The sequence below is a fragment of the Sinohyriopsis cumingii genome, chromosome 17, assembly GCF_028554795.1.
Source record: "Sinohyriopsis cumingii isolate HCF-2022 chromosome 17, ASM2855479v2, whole genome shotgun sequence".
Classification (NCBI taxonomy): domain Eukaryota; kingdom Metazoa; phylum Mollusca; class Bivalvia; order Unionida; family Unionidae; genus Sinohyriopsis; species Sinohyriopsis cumingii.
In genome coordinates, this window is record NC_142977.1 from 104,553,338 (window position 1) to 104,573,813 (window position 20,476).

General features: G+C 35.9%; 1 protein-coding gene across 1 annotated transcript in view; it reads right to left on the reverse strand.

Moving 5' to 3' along the window:
• The window catches only part of LOC149779599 (E3 ubiquitin-protein ligase ubr3-like), a 126,458-nt gene that overhangs the window by 36,370 nt on the left and 69,612 nt on the right, over positions 1 to 20,476 (reverse strand). Inside the window, exons 23-30 of the mRNA XM_089940369.1 lie at positions 18,313 to 18,474; positions 15,149 to 15,279; positions 13,354 to 13,464; positions 12,277 to 12,471; positions 11,328 to 11,461; positions 9,602 to 9,681; positions 8,226 to 8,334; positions 358 to 455 (exon numbers count right to left, since the gene is read on the reverse strand). Coding sequence (XP_089796495.1) covers positions 358 to 455; positions 8,226 to 8,334; positions 9,602 to 9,681; positions 11,328 to 11,461; positions 12,277 to 12,471; positions 13,354 to 13,464; positions 15,149 to 15,279; positions 18,313 to 18,474 — 1,020 coding nt within the window. The remainder of the gene's footprint in view (positions 1 to 357; positions 456 to 8,225; positions 8,335 to 9,601; positions 9,682 to 11,327; positions 11,462 to 12,276; positions 12,472 to 13,353; positions 13,465 to 15,148; positions 15,280 to 18,312; positions 18,475 to 20,476) is intronic.

The following is a 20,476-nucleotide window of genomic DNA, read 5'->3' on the forward strand; positions in this document are numbered from 1 at the left end:
GTTCATGTAAACAAAGTTTGATTTATGCCAAAATCTATCCAATGAAATGAAAAAAATTAAAAAGCCGTCATTATTACTATTTTCTCTAGAACATATTTATTAATTATTGTTTCACTGTTTATCAATCAAATTAAGTGATAATTTCTGTATCTTGCAAATGAAATTTTGATGTATGTGCATACAAACAACATTTAGACAGAAAACTTTCATGTGATGGCAAGCTGCATTGGAATATATAAATTTTTTAACAGAAAATTCTGAAATAGTTGATTACAAGACTACCCAATCACAGAGAGGCGATATCTATGTCTGAGTGTCATCTAATGAAGGCAAGACGACTTGCTAAATTTTCCTCACCTTCGTCAATGATGGTGGGCAATGTGAGGACCAGCTGTATCAAGAGAGCACTGGGATCTTTCAGAAGTAGTGGCACCTCTTTCTGGTAAAGCAGTATACTGAAAATATAATCAGTTTTTAACTTCTAAGTATAAGGTATATTACACCTTCACCAGCATGCTTTTTAATAGAGTTGCAGGTATAACTAGAACTGGGAACAAAAGGTATTTGCATGTTATTAACCTATATTCAGTTTCACCTCTTAAGACGTCATTGTCATAGATCATTCATTCTACCCATGGTTATGCATATCATACCCATGGAAGTATATCTCTCATTTTCCAGCGAATTTCATAAGGCACTTTGCACTTGTGATGGATACATTGTCTTCACCCAGCAATCATATTTTTCACAAAGATCCTACAAGATTATCATATTTTCTGGTAAGTACCCTTTGAATTGTTTGTAATTTTATCTCAAAATATGAAAATTGTTTTAATGCACCATTTAATCTGTATTTCTTGCACACAACCATGATAACTTGTTTATTATTTCTTCATTCATTCCTTTTTGTGTACTTCATGCCTGGTGTAATACTTTACTATTGCTTGGCTAGAAATTTGATATGGAATAGACATATTGTATTAGTCTATCTTCATTTGTACATTGAGGAGAGTGTATTTATTAGATGTCCACATTATTATTGACAGCATGTTAATGGTTGTAGTGAAGAATAAACATTTATGCATGTGATGGATGCTTTTTCCTTGTCCATCAATCATAATTATGATGACAATCATACAAATTATCACATTTTGTTTTCAAAACTTTCATATTAAATTCCTGTGACAATGGGAGTCATAAATGAGGACCCTGTTTTAAATATCTATTAAACAATAAGATGGGATCCAGGACCATATCTGCCTAATAAAAGGGAGTTTTAAACTGAGGTACCTAAGAATGAGGAAGTAATGTCATGTCCACTGCAATCAGTAAACACATTTTATGAGTGCTGATTTTTTGTTGCTGTAAATGTTAACAGAATCAATGCAATGGATAATTTGATATATTGTATATCTATATTTTTGGTGTTATGGAGACTAGTAATATTTAATAACATACATGAATGTGGGTTTTTAAATGGAAAGACAAGTAACAATTAGTGAAGATAAGCAACACACACAGAGGACAAGTTAAAATTAGTGAAAATAAACAGTCCATAGAAAGGACAAGTAAAAATGAGTGAAAAAAGCAACTCATAGAAAGGACAAGTAAAAATTAAGTGAAAATAACCAGAAAGCATCCTACAGAAAGGACAAATTAGTGAAATTATAGAAAGGACAAATTAGTGAAATTACAGAAAAGACAAATTAGTGAAATTAAGCAGTCCATAGAAAGAAAAAGTAAAAAGAGTAAAAATGGGAAGCACATAGAAAGGACAAGTAAAACTTTGTGAAAATAAGTAGTACAAAGGACAAGTAAAAATGAGTAAAAATAAGCATCCCATAGAAATGACAAATTAGTGAAATTAAACAGTCTATAGAAAGAAAAAGTAAACAATAGGAAAATTAGGCAGCACATAGAAAGGACATGTAAAACTTTGTGAAAATAAGCATCACATAGAAAGGACAAGTAAACATTATTGAAAATACACAGCACCAAGAAGGAAAAGTAAACATTATTGAAAATAAGCAGCACATAGAAAATACCCTTGATACATCATATGAATGTAAGAGAAGGCACAAGAGTAGACAAGGTGATGACTTTCATATACAGCTTGACCAATGAATTAGAATAAAAGTAAGAAAATAGGCCAAGGTTATATTAATCATTATTAATTATTGTTGGAAGGATTTTGTGAATTTCTGAGTAAAAATTGGGTAGTTGTTCCCTAATAAAATGAATTCTGGTGCATTCAAATTACTCAAGTACATCACATGATCTTGAAATAATTTTAAATATTAATACAGTAGAACCTGTCATGAAAGACCATTCCTTCTGCCAAAAAAATAATGGTCTCTCAAAATAGGTGGTCTCATAACAGTGGTCTCTGAAGACAAGTTTCACTGTACTTACAGCTTCAGCATTGCATAAATGACAAATGCATTTATGTTAATTAATGTAGAACTTTATGATTTAATTTTCACACAGTTTAAAATAATTATCCCTTAAGGTAAATCCACTCTCTCCTGCTTACATATGTACTGTATATACTTGCTTATATACCAGGTATAACTCCAAACAACACAGACCCTGATCTGCTGTCAAAAAATGCGCAACAGATCAGAGTGTATGTTGTTAATTCTACTGATTATTCCTAACTGCATAGACCTAGATCTGCAATGCAGCATTTATAAAATTGCTCTATTTTTTAAAAAAAATGGAAGTAAGGAAAGCAGCTGCTCAAAAAACTATAATTGCAGTAAAATAGTTTCATACTGGGAAACACTAAAATTTATTAGCTACAAATAATGTTGGTTTATTGTATGATGGTTTGTATTCAAGCATCATTTAATTTCCCCAAATAAAGTTTGTATTCTAAATTTACATATAAAAACAATTTTTTTTAGTAAATTACATTTCTCAAAGACTACTAACTTGATCATGTTAACATTAGGAATATAAGCCTGCTACCTATTAAGATCCAAACATTTGTCTTTTCCATCTATATCATAGAGACAAAGGGCATCAACTCTTGTCCATTACCTCCCTTTGCCACCGTTAGGTGTATCACTAATTTTTAAACTAAGAGAAATACCACAAGGATGATCACATAGCTGGGTGGCTGAGATGGTGTTTAAGTAATTTAATTTTGTAATTAGTATCAGAAAAACATGATTTACTTCATTTTATTACATTTCCTGATATTAGGAAAATAGGAAGGAATGATGAGCATCCTTCCTTTACCTCTGGCATCCTTCATGGGAAGAAAAATTGGGTTCCCTATGTGAATGATAATCCATTCTCTTACTTAAAGCTACACAGCCTATGGTCACATGAGCTGTGAATGCTAAATTATGTTAAGAATATGATTACTGAAATATTCTTACTGATAAAATTCACTGGTACATCTAGTGATGTTCAGAGGCTGTGTTGATTTAATTGGGTCTTCGGGTCATCTGGGCCACAGTCACAGATTCAGGTCTCTGTGGAACTAAATCATAGAGATAAAAACTCAAGGACGTAGACTCTGCATGTCAGCCAACAGCTTCTATGATGTCCTGGATCGAAACATTGCTATCTTATGTGAGGCTTGCAGAAATAATTCTAATTTTATAAGCTGAAATCTTCATCTGGTTACTCTGCTCTTTGAAAACTTTGAGTATACAGAGTGTTTAACCCACTTAAACCATGAAGATTGTGCTTGAGAGGTGATATCCTGCTTTCCTGAAGAGAAAGTTCTTTGCAGTTGCCACAACTTGTCTGTGACGGCATGGACAGGATCTTGCCTGGTTGCTGTATTCAACTTATATAAAGATGGAAGGAAACACATCACTCTCTGACTGCCCACTGATGGTAATCAGTTCTTGGCTAAAATGTTTGGTTGTGTCATGCGTATCAATGTTTCATCCTATCTGAACTGAAGATAGTTTGGGCCAACTGAACGAGCATGTAACTCACTTACCCTGCATGCCAAAGCTAAAGATAGAAACAAAATAGCTTTGCATGACAACAACTTTAGCTAGGTCAGGGTTAACAGCTCAAATTTATCTGAACTGAGCCATGTTAAGACACAAGACTGGGTCTTCTTGTTCCTAAGATTTTTTTCACAAACTGAAGGTATGAATTCTTCTCTCACAAGGCTGTCCAGGCAAGAGCCAGAAATGAAGCAGAATGAAAAAACCTGGGCAATTGTGGAACACCTGCAAAAATTCTTGATTAAGAAGATTCAGTTTGGCTATATTTTTCTGGGTAGGTCTATCGCTAGATTGAGTAGACTGTTGACCCAGAACTTGGCTCATCTGAGAGGGGCAATCAGAATTATCTTGGAATTCTTACACATTATTTTCTGTATTATTTTTGGTGGGTGTAAGCAAAGGCTCATAACCCCGCCCAACTGACAGTGCACATTGGACACACTGTACTAATTGTATGGAGAAATGGGTGAACATAAAATAGAATATATATGGGTTTGGGTGGCCAGGATTGGTTGACAAGAAGTTATTTTGCAGGAAAAAGAATCTTTTGAGAGCTTATCCTGGTTGTAACTGAAAAAATAGAGACATTGTTTTATTGATGGAATTTCAGTCCTTTAACAGTCTTGAGCTTGGAACACTCATTACTAAAATCAGCACCTGACTCTTTGTTGCGGAACTGAATGCAGGTTTCAAACACATGTAGGTCCAGAAAATGCCGCACCTCATATACTTTTCTCTAAATAGAAGCTGTCATCATCTATACTGATAAATACAGGTTTGATCATGAGCACTGACAGAAATTTAAAGTTGAATTTTTAATATCATCGTGTTTGCATAGGTTTACTTTGAGAACTGAATTAGTAATTTGAGACCTCCTCTGCCCAAACTTCTGGATCCATAACCAGTAAGACAAAGTAAGACAATTATGGTTCTACCTTGTTGCATAAATTACCTCGGATGCTCCCAAAGTATACAAATATGACTAAAAAATGATCAATGAAGGGATTATTCCTAATGAGAGCTGTTCCATTAAAACATACATGGGACCCAGGAAGGCACTTTTAAAGTGGGGTACTCACCCACAGATGCAATTTAGACTTTTCTTATCATTTTAATATGAACTCTTTTAAATCAAAGTAATCTGGCATATATTTTTAAAAACCTGCCTTCCCTGGGTACCATGTATGTTTAAATGGAACAGCCCTGAATAACCTGACCCTTTCTGGAGAGAACATCAGCCAGGATACTGAATCTGCCAGGAATGTGTCTGATTTGTACATTGATCTTAAGCTGGCAGCACCAACGAAGAAACTGACAAACCAGCACACACAGTTTTATGGAGGCAAGTCTCCACTATGGAGATGTCTGACACAATCAGGACCGACCTCCTGCAGAGTCAGGCAATTGTGATGGCCATTATTTAGAGGAGGTTGATGCAAAGAGGAAGTTCCCCTGATTCACATTTGCTGCTGGCCATATCAAAGTCCAGCTACCAGTGGGTTCCAGGAATGGCATCTGTACATATGATCACTTCCAGTTGGGCCTTCTTCAGAGAAATTTCTTGTTATGAATGAGGCAACTATGGTTGCATAAATGACAGGAATTATCATCATACCTCATTGGTGATACTGACCTTTTGGTTGAGTGGACTGGAAAAAGGGCATCACTGAGCCAGCAGTCATTTGTAATGCATGCATATATAGGCAGCTGTTGCATTCAACACCCAAAAAGTAACAAGAACACTTGCTGAAAACCAAGTCCTATTGGAAATGGACTCTAGGAGTTCAATGATCTTTACGATGTGGACATGAAGAAGATGAACAATTGTGAGATTGGTTATAAACTTCACAAGCAGGTGGACAAAACACTATGATGGTATGATGGTCAGACTTTTACTAGCCATGAGAAAACCATGATGATTCAAAAGGGATAAGAGACTGTTTCTGCCCTTAAGTACATAACCCACCATATGTTCTTCTTGGAGATCATCAAAGATACACCGCCATTGCTGTAGAGAAAGTCAACCAGAACTGGGTGACAACACAATCCATAATTTTGGTAAAGTTCCTGGGGCTGATAATAAGATCGAACAAAAGAACTTGAAAAATGTTAACTCTGTGATGGTAAGCAAACCAAAGAAACTTTCACAAAGCCAAGTGAATAGGGACATGAAAGTAGGCATTGGTGAGATAAAGAATGATGGCGTACTCATCCCAATGGATGCAGAGCCATACAGACCTCTCTGTCTCTATCTTGAAGGAATGAATGAATTTACGGGACTCTAGTCTATGTTCTGCTTTTGACCTTATGATAAGGAACAGCTGTAAATAGAATCCCAGAAATTGTGGTTTTCACATAATCTCCACCGCAAATTTGTCAATGAGTGATTGTATCTCCTACTTAACAGTGTCATCCTTGTCATGATCAGGGAGAGAAAGAGGAGGTTTGGATAAGTGAAATCTGAAGGCCCTAACAAAATGACTTGGATCACCCATTTGTTTTGCAGAAATAGGTTTATCCAACATGACTGAAATGGCACAAGTCTGACAACCACCAGAAGACTGTCTGTATGTGACAGGGGAGGTAAGTCAGGGTGGGAGACAGGGGCTTAGATATGGAAAAACTGGGTTTCTTACCTCCCCTCTAAGCGTGCCTCCTAGACTGGTTTATCTGTTGTCTGCTGGCACTTGGGATGAAAAATGTTTCACTTAACAACCCTAGTGCTGTTGAGACAGCTATGTTTAAAATGATGATACATGTGGGGTGGCAAGTTGGAGGGAAAGTTCTTCAGCTTCCTGCCTCTAAACTTCTTCCATTTTTTCCACAAATAGAAGGAATTTTTTCCCCCAAACAACACTGCATCCTCTGAATATTCTGGTCAGAACTTGAATAACTTAACTTATGATCAGTTCAGCTAGGACTCATGTGCGTAATTGTTTCTGTCAAGTGGTGGCAGAAAAATCCCAGGTTTTTCCAGACTTTCCTCAATGTCTGCAAAATTCTAGGACTTTTCATGGCTTTCCCGACTTTTACCTGCTTTCCCAGTAGCGTGGGAACCCTGGTAACCACCATATAGATAACTGTTTTACCAAGAATATGGTTGGCATATTTTTCAGGTGCACAGAAGGTGATCTGATTGGTGCTGGTACTGACTGTACCATGGGCCCTGGATGGATGGATGGATGGATCTATCATTAAAATCCACATAATCGTATGTAACCATAGATATCTTAAAATAGACTGATCTATCATTAAGTTCTCTGTAATTCTAGAGTGATAAAGTCAGAGGAATGACAAGACAGATGGATCAATCACTAAGATAAGCGTAACTGTAATTGTATTGAGATCTAGAATGGTAGGACAGATGGACCTATCATTAAGATCTCTGTTAATTGTAGAAAGACGAAGCTGTAGACCAGGAGAGATGGACAAATCAATCATTAGGATCTCTGTAATTGTAGAAAGATGAAGCCGTAAGCCTGGAGAGATGGATGGATCTTTCAGTAAGATCCCTCAAATTGAGATGGCTAGATGACATACTTGGCAAGCTGAATGATTGTGGAAGGCTCAGGATGGTGATATTTTATTAAAAGGGTGGATCCATTAGAATCATGTCATGATTCTTCCTTGGCCTTAAATGTGTTGCATTTATTACACTTCATCAACAGGTTTCACAAAACTACAACACAAAATAAAACACCAAAAACAACAATTAACAATGCAGCATATTAATAGGTCACTAAAACAACACCAGTAACTAAATGGGAAGTGAACAAATAGGCAGTTTGCGGAAAACCATGAATCACAACATATATCAACAATAGCAGATTGTGCCATGCTGACTAAATAGACAAAGTTAGAGTGATGATAAATTCACATAAGTACTGGAAAAAAATTCAAAATTAATGTTCACAACTTGTAGAGAAATGATTAATTCACTATATAAATCCAAATTTTTGGATGGATGGTTAAAATTCACATCAATATTAGCCCTGATTGACAGGAGGTATCTTTGTACAATGTTGGCTGTATTACAGCGAAATACCAAGCAGCAGCAAGGGGAACTAATGGACAGGAGTTATTGCCCTTTGTTTATCTGCTACAGAAAAGATGATTTTTCGTCTTTTATTAGGCTGGATTCGGAACGTAGCAGGCTTATATTCCTAAAGTCAATGTGATCTGGGAAGGTATTCCAAGGAGAAATTATTATTCTGAAAACTGTGTGTATACCATACAAGTCACCCATCTAACCTGGTTGACTCATCTGTGCATGGAATTCCTGTCAAGTGAGACCAGATGTCTGTGTATGGCTTGGTTGTCAGAATCTTACTATGCATGCCCAGCACATGCAACAATGGCACTGAAATAAAGGCACAAGAAAATAAAGATACACTGAAATAAAGGTGGAGTGAACAATTAATGTTACTTAAATAAACATTACAAAAATATGCTATCAAGAGTAACCTCTCATAACTGGCCAGTATGCCATTATCTGATTTTAGCAAATACCATGAATTATTTTTTGGGGTGTACAATTTTGTGGTTTTTGAAAAAAGGACTTATTTTGGGGGTTTTTGAATGAATGGCTTTAATGGCTTAGCTTTGTTTGGTTGTTTTTGTTCCCACAGAGGATAATTGTTCACCACACACTGAAAGTCACGGTTACGAACAAGAACTGTAGCACCAAGACAAAAAAAGTTAACTTTCAGTACCATTTTAAACCCACACGTAAACTGTAACTCCATTAAACACAAACCTTCCTTGCATAGCAAGTATTTTTTCATCTGCTCTATGGCTTGTAAAAGGAGGATGTGTTATATACCATGAAGTAGATCTTTTTTTTTCTTTTAAAGCTAACATCTTAGCATATTTTCAAAATCTTTAAATTAAACCTACATTTTTGAAATCTGGTTAAAAAATTTAAAATGCATCCAGGGCCTTGTACAAATTTGTGAGAACCAATAAGGAGAAACTGTATTTGTTGGTATTCTGACTGTTCAAAATTAGGTAAGTAAAAAATATAGCTAGGTTTCACATAAATGTTATCAACCATTTATAAAAGACTTATAAATTTGTTGCTGAATGTTGATTGTTTGACAAAAAGGCTAGAGAATTTCTAGATCTCAGATATTGATTCTGCAATGTAGAGCATGAAGTTTATGCAAGGGTACTGCTTACTGACACAAATAAGCTGCTATCTACAAGAACAGCTAAGAATTCTGATCAGCTGACACCGATTGAATGAGCTATTGCTGGGTTTTAGAAGCTGCATTTTGGTAAATAATACATGCAGCACTGATTCTCACATCCCAAAATCCATCCCCTCTTTTGAGTTATAATAGGAATGATGTAACTAGTCAGGGTAGACAGCTAAGTATTTGACAATGAACAGCCCACTTCAAAAGGCGTCTCATCCCCTTCACAGTCCAATTCCTCCAGTATTTGATAATACAGTTAAACTACACACAAGTTCCAATACAGAAATGCTGTATGCTTCAAAAACAATATAAAAAACAACAGAACTTGATTTAAAGCAAAATAGGTAAATCAGTCCTGATATCTAAAAATTGGACTATGCCAGTTACACAGTTTCTAACAAGATTAATGCTTTAGGTAAAAGGACTTACAAAAGCAGGGTTTTCTTGAACATGATGTCTGTTTACTCAAATCTCCACCCCTCTGTAATAGTTCTATCTCTAGATTAGTCCTGTAGAAAACAAAATTTTATATATATATATATAATGATCTGTTCCAACAGAAAGCACAGGAAACTTACCTGTACAAAACATAGATGATGCAAAAATGTACAGTGACACCACTCTATAGATGGGATTTGCAATAGCTAAGCTAATATCACATGTGCCTCATAATCCATGGACTGTGCCATTCAATACCCACCCAGGCCAGCCTGGGTTTGCCTTTCAGTGTGTCACTGGTAAAAACACTTAACTCCCATTTCCTTGGTATGATATAGGCAATAATGATCTAAAAGATCTTAAAACCAACAAATCCACAAAGTGCGCTGAAAGAGACTGCGTGAAAACAAACTTTGTAATGAACATGATGTGACATAAAATGACAAGCTGTGATGGGATGGACAGATGGACATGGTCGACACTGTATGTCACCTGCAAAGAATATGTTGGAGTCCCCAAAATAGGGATATAAGTGTGGATTATACATGCTTATTATCAACAAAATAATTTGTCAATTACATCTATACAAGATGTGAGCAATATAACACTTACTATTTGGGGAACTGGTTCTAATGAGCGTTTCAGAAAAAAGATATGGAAATCAGAATGCAGTTATTTCTCATTACATAAGACCATAGCCCAAACAGTATTAACTTCCCATAAAACACATATCAACAAAAGATGCCCTGACCTTCTGTTTATTTCCATTCATGTCATGTGTTAATCCTGCAAATTTCAGTAAGTTCCTTTGTTTTGTGAACCAATCACTGCTGCCGTGCTGCGGAGAACTAGGTTTTTACAAGTTAGACACACATAATTAGATGGCTGACGAAGCATATATTAGTGAAATGCTTCATCTCAAAGTCAAATCTTTTTCAACCATGGGTATACAGACTTTGGCATGCAATTCAGAATAACCCAGTTATTTTGTGTTGATCAATCCAATTATAATGGACTTTAGGGTCTTTGAGAAACATGCGATCTGCTCCTTCCCCACCCCCATTTTATTTTTGAACAGCCTAATGAATATTCAATGCAATATTCTGTGTGTGTGTGTGTGTGTCTTTGAGAAACAAGCCATCTGCTCCTTCCCCACCCCCATTTTATTTCTGGACAACCTAATGAATATTCAATGCAAGATTCTGTGTGTGTGTGTGTGTGTGTGTGTGTGTCTTTGAGAAACATGCCATCTGCTCCTTCCCCACCCCCATTTTATTTTTGGACAGTGAAATGAATATTCAATGCAAGATTCTCTGTGTGTGTGTGTCTTTGAGAAACATGCCATCTGCTCCTTCCCCACCCCCATTTTATTTTTGGACAGCCCAATGAATATTCAATGCAAGATTCTGTGTGTGATGTCTAGCAGTGGAGCATCATGCCACAGTCATGTAGCATCATTTCCCACCCAGGCACATTATCCTGACACCAGATTTAACCAGTTCAAACACTAACTTCTTGATGCTGAGCACCTAGCGAGGCTGCTGCTAGTACCATTTTTATAAGTCTCTGGTATGACTCAGCTAGGGTTTGAACCTCTGACCTCCCACATCCGAGGCTGATGCTCAAACCACTTAGGCCAACAAGTGATCCAATGCAACACTGAACTAACAGGTTAATTTGGCTGAATTAGAATCAGCAACTATTTTCAGTGCCTCACCTGGCTACGGAGCAAACAAATAGTAGTACACTCTCTGAAGTCTGGGATCGTGTGAATGTCTTGTACTGTCCGTAGGTGGCATTTGTTAAATCTTCCATCATGGCTCCCATAGCTTTTGTTACTGATGCAGATCTCTTAAAAAGAAAAAAATGTTTTATTGAAAATGAATCTGACATATTAACAGGACTCCTAAAATGCAATGAAAATTGTCTTGATTCTGATCAAACTCCATAATAGCCATTCTGCAAGCAGAATGTACCATTTATAGGAGAGCAAAATTTGAAAATTAACACCTAAACAAATTGTTATATTGCAATCTTGAGCAATTTTAATGAGTTACTTTTATAGAGACTATAACTACTTCATACCAAACATTCAAAGGATATTTTCAAGTACTGTATATGTTGCCAAAGTAAAGATAGATAATAAAAACAGATGAGTCAGATCCAGAAATAAGAGAAATAGTGGTAGAATTAGACACACAAAGGAAGAAATGCCAAAGAGTCAGAACAAAGTGCGAGGCAACGACAGCCTAACAGAGAGAAAGAAAACAACAAGACTAAAAACAATGGAGAGAGCCACGTATAAATAAAATTATACAGACACAAAGCTCCTAACAATCAGAGAGAAAGACAAGGAGATGAACTACCATGTTGGATATTTACTAAGAGACAGATAAAATGTCTGGCAAATATTGACTGGAAAAGAAAGACCAAAGAGGAACTATAACACTGGAACTCAACAAAAACTGAGGCATGAGAAAATTAACTACAAATGCCTATACCACACATTTTAATTATTACCAAGTTTTATATTTCTCTTTGGTTTGGAAATGAAATTTAATTTCATGGCCAACTGTGTATATCTTGACCACTGCCAAACCAAGGTTGGTTATTTCAGAATTCCTAAAGTTAATATCAACAAAATGTTTTGGTTAAAATTTTCTTACTGGTGTGATTGGCCTCTTGACCATCATTTCAGCAATGTCCAGTACCATCTGAATGTGGTCACGCGAAACTGGTCTAGTGAGGGTGAACTTGTTCTCCTCTGGTAGTATGGGGACCACTGAGTTGGCCAGCTGGAGACAGAGTGGACAGGAGTACTCTCCCTTGCTCACCTGCAGATTCTGAGTGTTATGTGCGGTCTGTAATATTGAAAAAGAGTAAGTTTAGTTTTATTCCTATGTTGTCTGGTTTTAAGAGGATTCTTCTGTAAGTTCACAGCTTATAAAAAAAATACTCAATATTACTCAGAAGTTGCCATAATAGGATCTCTGAAGTGCAGGAAACTACAAGCCATAGGGTCACCACAGACATGGGTGAGTGACCCTACAGTGGTTGAATTGCAACTGTCAGACCCAGGGATCTAACACATGAAAAGAGTGATGCAAAGCAAAAGGTATTACCACTGTGTTATCCAGGCCTAGAAATATGACAATAATCAGAAGAATATACTGTAACACTGATCTGTATATTGCACATGCAATTTTTTTTCTTCTGCTATTGGTTTTTTATTATTTATGTACATGTTTATCTTATCAAAAATCACCTTCAAGATATACTGCAAAGTAGTAAGAAACAAACTCAAGGTGTTTTTGCTGAAAGTCAGGGCTTAATCTAAATGGTAGCAAACTATGGAGAAATGTTCAATGAAATTTTAAAGATGGTGCAGTTCTGTGTGATTGCTAAATTTTCCAATGATGTATCACAAATTTTTAATAAAATCACTAATATATGTAAGATCAGAACAATGCACAATCATGATTCCAAAATGGTGACAAACAGTATGCTGTTTAGTGTCAAGTCCCATACTATGCCCATACATTTAACTATCGATAATACAAAGTGGACTGGAGCACCCATCCTGGACTAGTAACACACTCTGAGTTCTTTCATACTATGGGAACAGAGATGGACAGTGGTCTCATAAGCCAAAAGTAATCTGCTTCAGACTTTAATCTCCTTTTCACCTTCCCTTTATTTCAAATTTTAAACCAAGGAAGCATAAGTATTTAAGAAATACTTACTCTGAGGGATGTCATGTAGGAACTGTGGCAGTCTAGGTGGAGGTAGTGACCACAGGTCTGAACCAAGACACCTCCTTCCCAGCCAATGTTTACGGACATCTGACAGGATCCCTGTGTGGATGGCAATTAAAAGTATTATGAATTCATTTATTTTCATGGGTATTTTTTTGTGCTTTTGGTGAAAAAATTGACCTTTATGTTCATACTAAAACTTCATGGACTGGGAAACAGGTCTTATTATTGATACAGAGAAATTATGGCCAGCAGGTTGGTCTGCTGGGTCTTTTAATTTCATCATCTGAAGCAACAACAGAATCAACAAAAATTTAATTTGTATGGAAAAGACCCCATCAATGAACTGGTTGATTTATATTAACAGCATGTCAGTACATGAAAGGCTATTTATTGCCAATGTAATAGGGGTTAGTGCCTTACCCCCAGACACACCATGGCTGCCAAAAGCAGGGTGGTCTGAGTAGGATTTGAACTGCAACATACATGCTGTGAGTCAACACATTTACCACTTGCCCACTACAGCTCCCTTAATATGGAGAGGGATAGGCAGATTGTTGATGTGAAACAAGAAGCCTCTGATAAAACACTTCCTCCACAAATCAAATTTTGTAATATTCAAAATTACAGACCTGATTAATTCAAAAATCCTTATAAACATGTGGTGCCATTTTTATTTCAATTCTAATAGCTGCTACAAAAAGGCCCATGCCCATGTGATTTATTCCTTTTTTATTCTTTTGAATTTCTTTAGTCTTAAAATATGTCTGTTTTGAATAATACTCCAATTTATCAAACAAAGATTACATAACACTCCACTTTTCAGATACTCCTAATATTGTACAAAGAATACATAATACAACACTCCACTTTCAAATACCCCTCATACTCAACAAAGGTTACATAATATAACACTCCACTTTTCAAATACCCCTCATACTCAACAAAGGTTACATAATACAACACTCCACTTTTCAAATACCCCTCATACTCAACAAAGGTTACATAATACAACACTCCACTTTTCAAGTACCCCTCATACTCAACAAAGGTTACATAATATAACACTCCACTTTTCAAATACCCCTCAAACTGCATAAAGATTACATATATAACACTCCACTTTCAAATAACCCTTATACAAAACAAAGATTACATATATAACACTGCACTTTTCAGATACCCCTCATACTGTACAAAGGTTACATATAAAAAATCCACTTTTCAAATAACCCTTATACTGTACAAAGGTTACATATATAACACTCCACTTTTCAAGTACCTCTCATACTGTACTAAGATTACATATATAACACTCCACTTTCAAATAACCCTTATACAAAACAAAGATTACATATATAACACTCCACTTTTCAAGTACCCCTCATACTGTACTAAGGTTACATAATATAACACTCCACTTACAAATAACCCTTATACTGTACACTCCACCCTCAAATAATCCTTGTACTATACAGATTACATATATAACTCTCCACTTTTTTAAATACCTCTCATATTGTACAATGATATAAAACATATAACAATCCATTTCAATAAATAGCTATCATACTGAACAAAGATTACATAGGAAGCATTGTCATTTATTATGTATTTTTTGAAATATTTCTTCTAAATACAAATGTCTATTCCTATAAGACGACTCACACATTGTGTTTTGTGTTCTGATTCAAAATATTTGTGATGGTATGCTACCTAAAAATTGACACAGAAGATTATCTAACTTAAAGATTAGCTGAGACAAGAATACATGTTCTCATACCTCTTCAAAATGTCTCAGCAAAAACTCTAGTCTCTTTGTCTGGATGTTAGCACATGTACTGTAACGATTTCTTTGCTTGTCACTAAGGGACAGCACTCTTCTCAGATCTGTCTGAGGTCTATGGCCCAGCACTGAAACAGAGAATGACTATGAATATTCCTAATGTAATATGATTGGGGAAAGTTCTCGAAGGAGAAATATGACTGTTTAGCTATGGGTGTCAAGAGATGCATATGTCTGAATAGGACTGAATTCATTTCCATACATAACTTAAATTTTAAGTAAATATATTATTATCATAAATGGTTTTGTCTCTTCACTAAACAAAACCCATGCAGTCTATCCTTGTGGCAATCATAATTAATCTTTATGTTAAGGGTCAATTACAACCATATCTGGGCAAGAAAGAAACCACAAGTCAGCAACGTGGAATTATCTGCTATACTTGTTAAATAAACTGGTTTCATGATCTCAAAAAATGTGACAGATCAGCTTCTTGGCTCCTGACAGTATGAAGAAGAACTTGCAGGTGCAAAACTCTAATATTTCCATTTGTGGCTTTGCCACTTGTAAAAATATCCACCCCATAGAAATATATTATTCACTCAATAAGGGCAAATATTCTCTAAGTATCTCTAAATTTCTCAATGCAGTGGTAGTACAATTACATGGTGGTAAATTTACAGCACTAGAAGGGCACACATAAAGTGATTCTCATCTAAAATGTAGGGCTTCAGGTCTCCAAGTGGTCAACAGTGCATGCCTTAACAGATCAGTCACACTTTTCATCTCCGTCCAAGTCTGTTTGAGTCATGACCAATGTGTGTATGAAAGAAAGCTTGCCAGTAGCTTCCCATGGGTGGGTGGTTCTTTTGGGTTCTTGCTCCACCAAATATACTGCCTGACAAGTATAGCCTCTCATGTGCTGAAAAATGGCTGTAAACCTGACACCATCAAACCAAACATCTATAGTCTATATGTCATTAGATGTTTGCTTTGTAAAACAGACTAAGCTTGCTATTCAACACTTAGTCAAAGCAAACACATCAGCAGTAAGTAATGGTCACCTATCACTATTCTGAGTCAATGCTCATGACAGCTAGATGGCAAATGCATTAAAAAGACATCATGTACTTCCTGTTTATTTCCCAATGTAAACATGCAATTGTTTAATGTGCTGACTCAACAGTAACTGACAATGATTTCAACATCTGCCAACTTTTTTCTATATCTGTTTATTACATCCATTAAATAACAATCAAAGATTATGCCAACAACCAAATCATATCCTTATATTCTTTTTAAGTGTAGAAGCACAGAACAACAATGGTTTGACAAAGCTGATAATGTAATTTGTATCAAATGACAGTGTCTTTCAAAAGATACATAAATAAATTATACGAAATGCATCTTACTTAATTTTCTCCACAATTCTGACAAAATCTGAAATTCTGGAAATGCTCTAATTTTGCTTTGAATTAAAAGGGACAATATATACTTTTCACAAATATGGAAAGTGTGCTGAAAATGCAAAGAATTAACTTTGAAGAAATACTTTTAATAATATTTTTTGTAAATATCATATTACAAACTACATCACGTGAATTGCTAAAAATAAAAAAATAACCACATTTTTCTGTTAAGATAAGAACCAATACGAACCTCACAAACTACTGAATCATCCAAATCTGACCTGACCCATTTGGAAAACATGAAGGGATTATTAATCCCAAAGTCCTGAATCCTAGATTGAACCCTGCAACTAGGACAACAACAAAAAAACTGTCCCTCAAAATGACTGATATGAGATTGGCAATGTTTGTATTTAGGACCAACCACATATCAATGACGTTGTTGCTGTTGTTGTAGGGGTTAACGCCATTTATCAGCACATAATAGGCTATACATGGCGGCCAGTATTAATGGTGGAGGAAGAACCCGGGAAAACCCCGGAAAGAACCACCGACCCCTGAGTAGCTGCTGGCAAGCTTTCTCACATACCCACATTGGCCGAATCGGAGACTCGAACCCACGCAGATAGAGGTGTGATGGCAGTGACCCATAAAGGAGAGCGCTTTAGACCACACGGCCCCTCGGGACCCCATCTATGAAGTCTCATCATATGAAGGACTAACTAGACATCACATGAAATCTTGTAGTAAAACTTCATGCTGATTGGACCATCCACTGAGGAGTTGCAGGCCGCCATATTGTGGCTATATTGGATGTCCAAACAGCACAATTTTCAGTTAGGACCAACAAGACATACAATTTTTTAGTGAAAACTCCATTTTGATATGACTTTCCACTCAGACAAAACAAGATTTTCAGATGACTAATGCTGTGACAATACTGCATGTTGAATCAGTACCATTTTCATTTAAGACACACTAGATATCACAAGAAGTCTTTTAGTGAAAACCCCATGTTGATATGACCTTCCTCTCAGGATGAGTAGAGATAACAAAAGTTTTAAAATGGCTGCTGAAGTGGCCATATTGGCTGTCCAAGCGGCACCATTTTCATTTAAGGTCAACTAAACATCATAATAAGTCTACTAATGAAAACCCCATGTTGTTATGATTTTCTGTTCAGTAATACCAATAACAATTTTCAAGATCGGTGCAGTGGAATCCATATTCAATGTCCATGTGACATATAGGACCAGGAAGAAATCTTAAGGAGTCATATGGTGAACACCACATGCCGACATGACTTTTTGTACAGGAGGAGTAGCAATAACAAGATTTTCATGATGGTCACTGTGGTGGCCTCATTTACTGTTTGAATAGTTTTAGGAGCAATTAGACCTTGGGATGGTTGTGTTTGTAATGTTTCAAAGTAATTATGTAAGCAGCTTAGGAGAAGCAGTGATAACTAACTTGTGCTAATAGACAGATGACAGAAATACATCCATTCAAATGAAGTATTAAATTTACTTAAGTTATTATCATGTAAAATCATATTAGAAGCCCATAAAGCAAGAATATATTTTTTTTAACCTCAATATGTACATGAAATAATACTGTATTAACATACAAGTAAATCACAGTAACAATGCCAATTATCATTCTGATTAACCATCAAAAGACGTTTAACTTTTCCTGACAAATTTATGTTAAAAATTTATATATAAAATTTCTTTATTTCTAATGAAAACTCACCACTTGTTGCTTGTAACAGAACTACCAGTCCAAAAGTTTTCTCAGGTGTGGAGGGTGCACTCTGGCCACAGATGACACAGTCATACATCTCCTCTGCAACACTGCCTTTATAACCTTCTTCAGACTCACCAGAAGCACTGGTACTTGCATATGCATCAGCAGCTGTCAGGATATAAATCTTAAGGTAAACATGAGTCCCTCAAAGTGAATTATGCTCTATTCTACCTGGCAAAAAAAAAAGAATTTCCAGAAAATCAAGATAAGACCATTTCTGCCAAGATGACTGCCAAGATGGCCATATTGTTTGCAAGATTTGCACTTTTTCTGCACTTTTTCTGCTTAATTATGAGTCCATTAAAGAATTTCCAGAAAATCAAGATAAGACTATTTCCTGTTTTTTATTGCTGTGTGTTGAAACCATCTCAGATGCTCATTAACAATAGCAAGATTTTCAATATGGCTGCCAAGATGGCCATATTGTACGCAAGATTAGCACTATTTTCAATTTTGGAATAGCTAGACACCACTATACAAGGTCTTCTGATGAAACCCCATGTTAGTGATTAAGACCATCTAAGGAGAAGTGATAAAAACGCTGAACAGACACACAGACATCTTTGCTAGCCATGGTTCCATTGTTTATTCTATCTACACCATGGCAGTTGGAGCATATATTTTAGTACTTTGTCCTAGCGACATCTGTTGGATTTCATGAGTTGCCTCCCTTAGTATGAAATGCCAATTAACCTAAGGCATGTAACATTGGTGCATTGTATATCGGCAGAAAATGGTGGAGGCAATTGACTTTAAAAGGCTACTTTGTATGTTTAGCATTGAAAGTGTGACTACAGACCAGAGAGAAGCCATTACTGGTGTATTTGAGTGAAAGGTATTTGTACAAACACGGAAACTGCTTACTTATGAGTCCATTCAAGTTGTGTGTGCTCCCCTTGTATTGATCGTGTTGGAACAGTGTTCAAATTTGAACAACATAATTTGATTCAGATGTGGTGGCTTGCCACATCCAATGAAATTCACAGACCAAAGCACATAAATATCTGCTTGATCCAATAAGGTGTAGATAGAGTTAACATATCGAAACCTTGGCTAGCAAAGATGACAGATGGATGGATATGGGACAACAGGGCTATCCCAATTGCTGTTCTCCTAAAATAAATATAATGAAGCAAATGCAAAAGGGGGGAGGGGAGTGGCACTGAGCTGCATTTTCCAGTATGAGTACCAGTATCATATGTCACCTACCCACTATAAGAATTATATATAGAACTCATTATGATTTTACACTGGAACAGATATATTTTACAATTATCTACCGTAATCAACTTCTTCAATCTAGAATTTGCAACACTTGGTGCTCAAAGTCTAAATGCAACAATTTTAAATATACAGAAAACGCTTTTTTAATTATCCCGACTCACTGGGGGTAAAGAAATTTGCCTGTAGAATTTGTGATTTATATCTGATTAGAATGTACAGAACTAGCCATGTGTAAACTCAACATATGTACTGTCATGTGTTAATGTACATCAGTCAGTATTTTGCAGTTCTTCTCTGAATGGTATTAAATAAGTCAAAAAGCATATGTAGTAAGTGGCATATTGTGTTATTCAATGAGTTCCATAACATTTTATGTCAAAAAAACAATAAGTTTCTCTTTATTAGATAATGCAAAGAACTTTGCTTAACACAGAATGCTACATATATTACAAGGCATCAATGTGTTTAAAACCAGACTGAGCGGAACCTCTTTTCTGATGATGTCATGAAACTTCAAGTCTACAGTGTTGCACCTAACATTCTTTGGGCAAGGGACAATGTGTCCCTCTGACCCACAATTAAGGGGACACACAGAATTTTAACGGGACAAGACAACTGTTGTGAGAGATCTTAAATTTTGTAATAAAAAACTCCAAATACATACATACTTTTTGTAGCATACAGATCTTTACTTAAGTTTACATGAAGTAAAATTACCACCTTGTTTATTCAGTTATTGAAAGAATCTTCTTTCTTTCTCTGCTCTCCATAGTCAAAGAGCAGGTAAGAAGTCATAATCCTCTACTCTTGTTTCATTTTAAGAGATCTTATTTAAACACTTCAATCTGTCTTTGGATAATCTATTGTGTTTCATTATCGTTGTGCC